Source organism: Doryrhamphus excisus, linkage group LG21 (assembly GCF_037039965.1).
Source record: "Doryrhamphus excisus strain RoL-2023G ecotype Guam linkage group LG21, RoL_Dexc_Guam_v1.1, whole genome shotgun sequence".
Taxonomy (NCBI): Eukaryota; Metazoa; Chordata; class Actinopteri; order Syngnathiformes; family Syngnathidae; genus Doryrhamphus; species Doryrhamphus excisus.
In genome coordinates this window covers 6,651,032-6,661,088 of record NC_136377.1, presented here as the reverse complement: position 1 = coordinate 6,661,088, position 10,057 = coordinate 6,651,032, and the positions used below count along the sequence as shown (strand labels likewise).

The 10,057-nt window shown below is 41.9% G+C and overlaps 1 protein-coding gene across 1 annotated transcript; it reads left to right on the top strand.

The window, feature by feature from the left end:
• The first annotated feature begins 596 nt into the window (after positions 1-596).
• ckma (creatine kinase, muscle a) lies at positions 597-6,930 on the top strand. The gene is made up of 8 exons (XM_058086780.2): positions 597-698; positions 3,805-4,013; positions 4,084-4,238; positions 4,305-4,437; positions 4,514-4,685; positions 5,939-6,062; positions 6,146-6,335; positions 6,415-6,930. Exons 2-8 carry the CDS (start codon positions 3,821-3,823, stop codon positions 6,591-6,593), a joined length of 1,146 nt encoding a protein of 381 aa, XP_057942763.1. The 5' UTR covers positions 597-698; positions 3,805-3,820; the 3' UTR covers positions 6,594-6,930.
• The last annotated feature ends 3,127 nt before the right edge of the window (positions 6,931-10,057 follow it).

Genomic DNA, 10,057 nt, shown 5'->3' with positions numbered 1-10,057 from the left:
CAATGGCCAATAAGGAATGAGCTGTGGGCTGTAAATGGCCCCCAGGCTGCACTTTGAGCACCCCTAGGTTTATAAGGTTTCATCTGGCTTGTCCTTGACACTCTCGCTAACCATGACTCCAATTAGCCAAAATGCTGGTAGAGAAGTAGGCGTGTCGCATCATAAACACTCCCTGCCCCTCACTTAATGCGTACCGTGTGGGAACACCAAAAGTTCCGTCCCGAAAAATCAATAATCGGTATGAAATATGAGCATGAACTTATGGCATCACATATTTGTGACAAAGCACACCCACTCACTCAAAGCAGGGATCAGCTTTTTTTTTTAGTTTGTTTCACCTCCCCCACGGCTACCCTTGTGACCCCCTTCTTTCCTCAGATACTCTCGTCTTGTATCCGTGCTATGTTTGGGCGGGTTAGGGGCCAGGATGGGGGGTGGGGGGGCGCCACAGCTGTGTGCACCCTTCTTGGATGACTGAGGTGTGTCCCTGTCATGAAGTGTCTATGAGAGTATTGGTGCGCCGGCCCCCGGCCAATCAGAGCAGAGCAGGCACTAAAATGGCAAGACCGGTGGTTGAGTGTGCGCCCGGTATATAAGCAGGGAGCGGAGCCCTTTAGAGTTGGGTGACCCCTATTTTGGCCGTGGTGAACAGGATCTGATCCCAAGGACTGTTACCTCTATTCTTGTCTAGTTTGCAGGTAAATATGGTCTCTTAAATACCCTTTTACATTTTTTTTATAGTACTACATGGATACAGTGTCAGATTCTGGACTGCTTGAATCTATGGAGGCCTTTCGGGTGCCTTTAGGGTGGTTTACAAAACCAATAACTGGTTGTAGTTCACCACATGTAAAAGTCACTGCATGCATTTGGGCCGCGAAAGCCCACGAAACAGATGGATTTTGTCGTGGATAAAACACGTAAATGGCAGTAGTGACACAAAAATGGCGACAGTAAAGCATGACATATACATTGGTACATTCCTCCGTCATTGGAGTCTCAGGGCATTGAATCAATCACAACTGGTTGTCAGACAAGATATTCCACCTCTTTTCTGTGCAGGTTTCATCGATTCATGCTCAAAGACTAGATAGGACAGCTCTTGTCCTGTTTACTCATATCCTGCTAGAGCTGTCCTATGTAGTCTGAGTATAAACTGATGAGGTTTCATTGATTTTCACGAGGTTTCATGGTCCATGCGCAAAGACTAGATAGGACAGCTCTTGTCCTGTTTACTCATATCCTGCTAGAGCTGTCCTATGTAGTCTCAGTATAAACTGATGAGGTTTTGTTGGTTTTCTGCGCAGGTTTAATCAATTCATGCTCAAAGACTGGATAGGACAGCTCTTGTCCTCTTTAGTCATATCCGGCTAGAGCTGTCCTATGTAGTCTGAGTATAAACTGATGATGTTTTGTTGGTTTTTGCGAGGTTTCATCAGTTCATGCTCAAAGACTGGATAGGACAGCTCTTTTCCTTTTTAGTCATATCCGGCTAGAGCTGTCCTATGTAGTCTGAGTATAAACTGATGAGGTTTCATTGGTTTTTGCGAAGTTTCATCGGTTCATGCTCAAAGACTAGATAGGACAGTTCTTGTCCTCTTGTTTTGTTGGTTTTCGTGAGGTTTCATGGGTTCATGCTCAAAGACTGGATAGGACAGCTCTTGTCCTGTTTAGTCATATCCTGCTAGAGCTGTCCTATGTAGTCTCAGTATAAACTGATGAGGTTTCGTTGGTTTTCGCACTGGTTTCATCGGTTCATGCTCAAAGACTAGATAGGACAGCTCTTGTCCTGTTTAGTCATATCCAGCAAGAGCTGTCCTATGTAGTCTCAGTATAAACTGATGAGATTTCATTGTTTTTTGCGAGGTTTCATCAGTCCATGCTCAAAGACTGGATAGGACAGCGCTTGTCCTGTTTAGTCATATCCTGCTAGAGCTGTCCTATGTAGTCTCAGTATGAACTGATGAGATTTCATTGGTTTTCATGAGGTTTCATTGGTTCATGCTCAAAGACTGGATAGGACAGCTCTTGTCCTTTATAGTCATAGCCGGCTAGAGCTGTCCTATGTAGTCTGAGTATAAACTGATGAGGTTTCACTGGTTTTCAGTTTTCGGTTCATGCTCTAGTACTTTCTGGTTATATCCTGCTAGGGCTGTCCTATCGAGTCCTATTGAGCATTAACCGTTGAAACCTGCTGAAAACCAATGAGACCTCAACCTCGTTTCATGGTGTTCATCCTCAAAGACTAGATAGGACAGCTCTAGCCCTGTCTAGTCGTATCCTACTCAGGCTGGCCTATCTAGTCTTTGAGCATGATTCTGTCCTTGAGTTCAAGTCCTGAACTTGTCTTCGAGCTCCGGTACTGTCTAGCCGTATTCTAGTAGGGCTGTCCTATCTAGTCTTTGAGCATGAGCTGATGAAACCTGCTCAGAGGTGAGGCAGAACTTCTCAGACAACCGGAACAGTCCAGTCGCGATGCATTCAATGCCCTCGCTTGAGAAGCACTTAAAGGCAGGCAGGCATGCCGATGCTAAAAATAGCAACACACACCTGCCACCTACTCTATTTTAACTGGCCATTTGATACGTTGTAAATGATGTAACACGTGGAAGCAGGAATCCTCTGCCAGCAGATAAAATGACTGCAGCTGTCTACCCGACCACTGCTTCTTAACCTGGTGGCCTAGCGCCACCTAGAGGCGCTCAGGCCGCATATGCCAACTTGTTTGCTTTTATTCTTTTGGGAATGGTTATGGTTTTATTTCATTTGAACATGCATCAGATTACAATTGAATGCATCACATAATCAGTTCACAGTTCCACATGTCCAAAAGGAGTAGGAAGAAGCAAAGCTTATTAAATCCTACCCCTCCATCTGGTACTTTTACAATCAGTAACTGTTACATTTGTTCACTTCCCGCTTTCCTAATTATCCTAATATAATTTAAGTAATTTTAATTTTAATTTTAATTTTAATTTTAATTTTAATTTTAATTTTAATTTTAATTTTAATTTTAATTTTAATTTTAATTTTAATTTTAATTTTAATTTTAATTTTAATTTTAATTTTAATTTTAATTTTAATTTTAATTTTTGTCATGTACCAAAGTACAAGGTGATATGACCATGACTTCCTGCTTTCCTAATAGAATTTAAGTTTAACATTTTTTTAATTTTAATTTTAATTTTAATTTTAATTTTAATTTTAATTTTAATTTTAATTTTAATTTTAATTTTAATTTTAATTTTAATTTTAATTTTAATTTTAATTTTAATTTTAATTTTAATTTTAATTTTAATTTTTGTCATGTACCAAAGTACGAGGTGATATGACCACAATCAGTAACTGTTACATTTGTTCACTTCCTGCTTTCCGTAATACAGTTTAAGGTTTTTTTTTTTTAATAATGCACCTCGTACCGAAGTACGAGGTGATATGACCATACAATGACATAATGGGTACCATAGTAAGTGTCAATATAGTGATATATATATATATAGCACATCATGACTGGTTCAAGACTCTTCATCCTTGTATTTAGCAAACATCAACTGCTTGTATTGTTTCTTGAATTGGCTCATCGTTGTGCATTGTTTGAGGGTCTTACTCAATCCATTTTGCTATTCCATGTTTTGGTTTGGTAAAAAAAAACATTGCAGTTAACTTTCATTTAAAATACGGTGTCCATGCTGGAACCAGAGCATCTGTTCCGTATCGGACGTATCAAAAATCTTTGTTTTTTCTGCGACTTCCTGTCTGATGTGTCAGTTTTCAAGAATCCCAACGTTTGTGTTTTCTTTTCAGTGTTAGAAAAGCAACCATGCCTTTCGGAAACACCCACAACAACTTCAAGCTCAACTACAAAGTTGAGGAGGAGTACCCTGACTTGTCCAAGCATAACAACCACATGGCCAAGGTTCTGACCAAGGACCTGTATGCCAAGATGAGGGACAAGCAGACACCAAGCGGCTTCACCCTGGATGATGTCATCCAGACTGGTGTTGACAACCCCGGTGAGTCTTTGTCTCACAGCAATATAAATATAAGTCGATTTCCATGTCAATAATAACCTTCCATCGTTAGGTCACCCCTTCATCATGACTGTTGGCTGTGTCGCTGGTGACGAGGAGTCCTACGAGGTCTTCAAGGATCTGCTGGACCCCATCATCTCCGACCGTCATGGTGGATACAAGCCCACTGACAAGCACAAGACCGACCTGAACTTTGAGAACCTGAAGGTAAAAAAAAATAGATCTGTTTGGTAAACAACATGTCAAATTGGATAAATCGATTATTGTTGACAGGGCGGTGATGACCTGGACCCCAACTACGTTCTGTCCAGCCGTGTCCGTACTGGCCGCAGCATCAAGGGATTCACCCTGCCCCCCCACAACAGCCGTGGCGAGCGCAGAGCGATTGAGAAGCTGTCCGTCGAGGGTACAATGACGCGTATCGAAAAACTTAAATATGCTTTATATGCATATGGTTTTCCTAACCGTACACATCCCATCAGCTCTGACCAGCCTGGATGGTGAATTCAAGGGAAAGTACTACCCCCTGAAGTCCATGACTGATGCTGAGCAGGAGCAGCTGATTGCTGATCACTTCCTGTTTGACAAGCCCGTCTCCCCCCTGCTCACCTGCGCTGGTATGGCCCGTGACTGGCCCGACGCCAGAGGCATCATGTAAGTACAATAACAGTATCGTAAAACCGAAATGCGATATCGTCCAACTTTCAATTTCCAATTTTGATTATGTGCAACACATATGGTAGGATGAACATTTATCGGTTTTCCTGATTGGGAACAAATCCGATATTAACCGATATCACATTTAGGAATCATCTGTTGATGTCGGGATGTCTGATTGTCGATACCAATAATTATGTCCGATAATAATCGGTACCAATAATTATCAGATACAGTGTTTAGATAATTGGTACCAATAATTATCGGACATAATTATCGGTACAGATAATTATTGGTACCGATAATAATCAGAGGGTACAATGACGCGTATCTAAACACTGTATCGATAATTATTGGTACCAATAATTATCGGACATTGTGTTTAGATACGCGTCATTGTACCCTCCGATAATTATTGGTACCAATAATTATCGGACATTGTGTTTAGATACGCGTCATTGTACCCTCCGATAATTATTGGTACCAATAATTTTCGGTAATTAATGGTACCAATAATTATCGGACATTGTGTTTAGATACGCGTCATTGTACCCCCCGATAATTATCGGTACCAATATTTATCGGAGGGTACCGATAATTATGGGTACCGATAATTATTGGTAATTAATGGTAACAATAATTATCGGACACAGTGTTTAGATATGCGTCATTGTACCCTCCGATAATTATCGGTATCAATAATTATCGGTACTGATAATTATGTTCGATAATTATCGGTACTCAGCACTTTGAAAAATCTAAATATGGTTTTATTAAACAGGAGCTGCTGTCGTCCACTCTCTACACTGCTAAGTCAACAGTCAACTCTAGCTAGCTGATGTCACACATGTAGCTTCCCAGGCCTTTTCATGCTTCTTAAAGCAAAATCAAAATATCAGAGCCTCACAGCTCTGAGACCCGAGTTCAATTCCACCCTCGGCCATCTCTGTGTGGAGTTTGCATGTTCTCCCCGTGCATGCGTGGGTTTTCTCCGGGTACTCCGGTTTCCTCCCACATTCCAAAAACATGCTAGGTTAATTGGCGACTCCAAATTGTCCATAGGACAATGTCACATGAATGTGAGTGTGAATGGTTGTTTGTCTATATGTGCCCTGTGATTGGCTGGCCACCAGTCCAGTGTGTAGCCCGCCTATCTGTACTATGGATACTTCAGTGATTTCAGGTCTGTTGAAACAATAGATCCGATACTCCAGTGCAGCTTTGAAGCGTTCTTTCCGTCGTCCTCTCAGGCACAACGACAACAAGACTTTCCTGGTGTGGGTGAATGAGGAGGATCACCTGCGTGTCATCTCCATGCAGAAGGGTGGCAACATGAGGGAGGTCTTCAAGCGTTTCTGCGTCGGCCTTCAGAAGGTACAACGATCAAACGTCCACGCTCGCTACAAAGCAATGAAAGCAGTGTGAAGGTTTCCTCTGATTCTCTCTTTTACGGCCAGATTGAGGAGATCTTCAAGAAGCACAACCACGGCTTCATGTGGAACGAGCATCTGGGCTACATCCTGACCTGCCCCTCCAACCTGGGAACCGGTCTGAGAGGCGGCGTCCACGTCAAGCTGCCCAAGCTGAGCACGCACGCCAAGTTTGAGGAGATCCTCACCAGACTGCGTCTGCAGAAGCGTGGCACAGGTATGACTGCTGTCCTTCCCTTGGAGATGGTAGGTTTCTTCTTGGCGCCTAAAGACATGTTTTCTCGGGTCCTGGAAAGGTGGTGTAGATACTGCCTCCGTGGGCGGCGTGTTTGACATCTCCAACGCCGATCGCCTGGGCTCCTCTGAGGTGGAGCAGGTGCAGCTGGTGGTTGATGGTGTCAAGCTGATGGTGGAGATGGAGAAGAAGCTGGAGAAGGGAGAGGCCATCGACAGCATGATCCCTGCCCAGAAGTAAAGAGAACCGATCTTAGTGTTTTTTTTCTTCTTCTTCTTCTTCTTCTCATGACCATCTCATGTACACTGGAGTCGACTGGTGGGCGCGTAGAGGAAAAACAGCAGCTCATGGAGAGACTCTTGACTCTGCTCACCTCCTTTTTCCTCTTTCCAGCTTCTTGTTCCTTGTCCTTTTTTTTTCCCAAGTTTTCTAGCGTTGGTTGGTAACATCCTGGGATCAACCTCCACTGTGCTAGGCTCGCCTGGCAAATGTGGCAACACCCGCTTTTTGTTGTAAAAAGTAACAATTGATCAAAACAGTTTACTCTCAATAAAAAGCGCCCCATGAAACAAACACATTCACCCGTGTCTTTGTGTTCAAAGCCCATATCAATGTTTCCCGACTGGGTCCTATGTGGGGGGATGGTGGTCTGCACTGATACTAACACCCCCCCCCATCTCATCTAACACCCATCTCATGCTAAAAAAACTCAAATTCTTAACCCCCGACATCACTTCCTGTCCGCCCGTCAGGGAGCACATTTATAGCAACACACACAAGCATTTGTCTTATGTAATTATGTTTACTATATACTAGGTCCTATTTGGGGAGTGGTGGTCTGCACTGATACTAACACCCCCCTCCCCATTTGAGACAGATCCATATCATGCTAAAAAAACTCAAATTCTTAACCCCCGACATCACTTCCTGTCCACCCGTCAGGGAGCACATTTATAGCAACACACACAAGCATTTGTCTTACGTAATTATGTTTACTATATACTGGGTCCTATTTGGGGGGGTGGTGGTCTGCACTGATACTAACATCCCCCTCCCCATTTGAGACACACCCATATCATGCTAAAAAAACTCAAATTCTTAACCCCCGACATCACTTCCTGTCCGCCCGTCAGGGAGCACATTTATAGCAACACACACAAGCATTTGTCTTATGTAATTATGTTTACTATATACTAGGTCCTATTTGGGGAGTGGTGGTCTGCACTGATACTAACACCCCCCTCCCCATTTCAGACAGATCCATATCATGCTAAAAAAACTCAAATTCTTAACCCCCGACATCACTTCCTGTCCACCCGTCAGGGAGCACATTTATAGCAACACACACAAGCATTTGTCTTACGTAATTATGTTTACTATATACTGGGTCCTATTTGGGGGGGTGGTGGTCTGCACTGATACTAACATCCCCCTCCCCATTTGAGACACACCCATATCATGCTAAAAAAACTCAAATTCTTAACCCCCGACATCACTTCCTGTCCGCCCGTCAGGGAGCACATTTATAGCAACACACACAAGCATTTGTTTTATTTAATTATGTTTACTATATACATACTGGGTCCTATTTGGGGGGGGGTGGTCTGCACTGATACTAACACCCCCCCATTTGAGACACACCCATATCATGCTAAAAAAAAGTCAAATTGTTAACCCCCGACATCACTTCCTGTCCGCCCGTCAGGGAGCATATTTATAGCAACACACACAAGCATTTGTCTTACGTAATTATGTTTACTAAATTGTGTAATCCGAGTGTAATAGTGACTATAGGGGTGTTATTTCATGTGGTGAGGGCTCTAATAATATTTTCACATTGTGTGTTAACACCACACGCAAACAAAAAAACAACAGAACTAAAAGATAAGACCAAATAAAAGAGGGAGGGATGCCAACATAAGTGAATTTTATTAGTCTTCAGCTCCATGTTCTCCTGTAGATACCACAACCACTCAAGCTCAGTTTACAGTTGGTTTCAGTTGGGGAGGAAATCAAAGAGCAAAGCAGTGAAAATTAGGCTACTCAAACTTTTTTTTTTGTTTTTTTTTTGCATATAACATCAACTTTTTTTTTCTTCTCCAAAATCCATCTCAAAACAACAGTGCATGTTTAATACTGAGCCCTCGGAGATTAAAATACCGTAGCATCCATCTAAACCAAAACATCAACACAATGTTTTAGGTAGAACAAACATTTTCTCAACACTGAGGTAAAAAAAAAACAGAATGTTCATAGATTGCACTTTCCGTGTCCATCCATCCCCATACTAAGACTTGTTTTTGTTTTGCTCTCGTTTCTCGTCTCTTTCTTCTTGTCACTCAAATTGGCTGGACTGGGACTAGTTGAAGATAAAAATTATTCCCAATTGAACCCATAAGAAGACATTCAATGCGTTCAAATGAGTCATACGCTGCTTTGTGCTCAATTTGAACTCGTTCGTAGAAATGTGAGAGTCGTGAACGACTCGTTTAAAAATGACAACCGGGTAAATCAAACAAAATCAGACCAGGAAGTAAACTTTGCGATTTCTCGCGAGGAGTTGGCAACACTGCACGTGACTATATTCCCGGAAATGACTTCCCCAAAATGGCAGTGTGTCAGGTAATCTAGGTCATTTTCAAAAGTTAATTTTTGGCCATTAAGGCTTATTTTTTTTAATCAATTTAACAATTCTAATACTTTATAAGGTGTGGATTATTATAATTCAACAGTTTTAATGATGTTTCTTCAATGAATTATTTACGTTAGGAAAATATTGCTATGTTGTAATAAGATACTCAGTACATTTAAATGGATATGTTGTACATTTAATTCTTACGGGTTTAATTGGGAGTCAATTTCTAGTTCTCTTTTTTTTTAGCTGGTTGTGTGTGTCCATTTATAAATACAAGCCTACATTTGAACAAGCCAGAAAATCCCCTGAATGTACTGAACAATGTGAAAGCCTGGCGCCTAATTCAGCACTTGTTTCTTGGTATTGATTGAACTTTTAGCAACTGTCCGCATCGGACAAACTACCAATCCTAGCTGTGCACCATGTCTCATTTCCCCCATTCGGAACCAAACATTGAAGTCATGCAGGATTGCTGGTCATTTCCCCAACACCACTGACAGAAACAGCTTTAAATGAGTTTGACTTCTCTTGCTCTAGCTATAAATAAACCTTGAGCTCTAAGATATATACTATATTCATAAATTGTATATACAGCCAACAATTGACTGATATATAAATCCTGTTTTAATGATATTCTAAAAAATAAATTAAGTACCTGTGCAAATATCCACAATTTTGTAGTGTTTCACATTTAAGACATTGGCGCCCTCCAGTGGGGAGTTCTGGGTACTCCGTCATGGTACACTGGAAGGCGCTGATTCAAGTCAAAGCAAAGTGCATTGAGGTCTATATCACCTAATGTTAATATACACCACAATGAATTAACGCCCAGTAAGGGTGGCGAGAGCAGACTCCTGGTGTCCACACTGGTGTCTGCTTCCCACCCTGAAAATAAGTTCAAACCCAATCTCACCCCCATCGGCTGAAACAGCACAAGCCACACAGCAAGAAAAAGATGGCGTTACATGGGTCGGTAACATGACTGCAGAAAATTGCCCCCCTCTACAGCAAGACAACAGGGTCTCAGGGAGAAACAAAAAAATAAAAGTTCAGGAAAGCCAGAAACGCA

Bases quoted from the DNA above. Each gene is read 5' to 3' on its own strand.
- ckma (XM_058086780.2), top strand. From the start codon at position 3,821: ATGCCTTTCGGAAACACCCACAACAACTTCAAGCTCAACTACAAAGTT. The intron at 4,438-4,513 runs GTACAATGACGC...ACATCCCATCAG, and splicing joins TGAGAAGCTGTCCGTCGAGG to CTCTGACCAGCCTGGATGGT. The intron at 6,336-6,414 runs GTATGACTGCTG...GGTCCTGGAAAG, and splicing joins TCTGCAGAAGCGTGGCACAG to GTGGTGTAGATACTGCCTCC.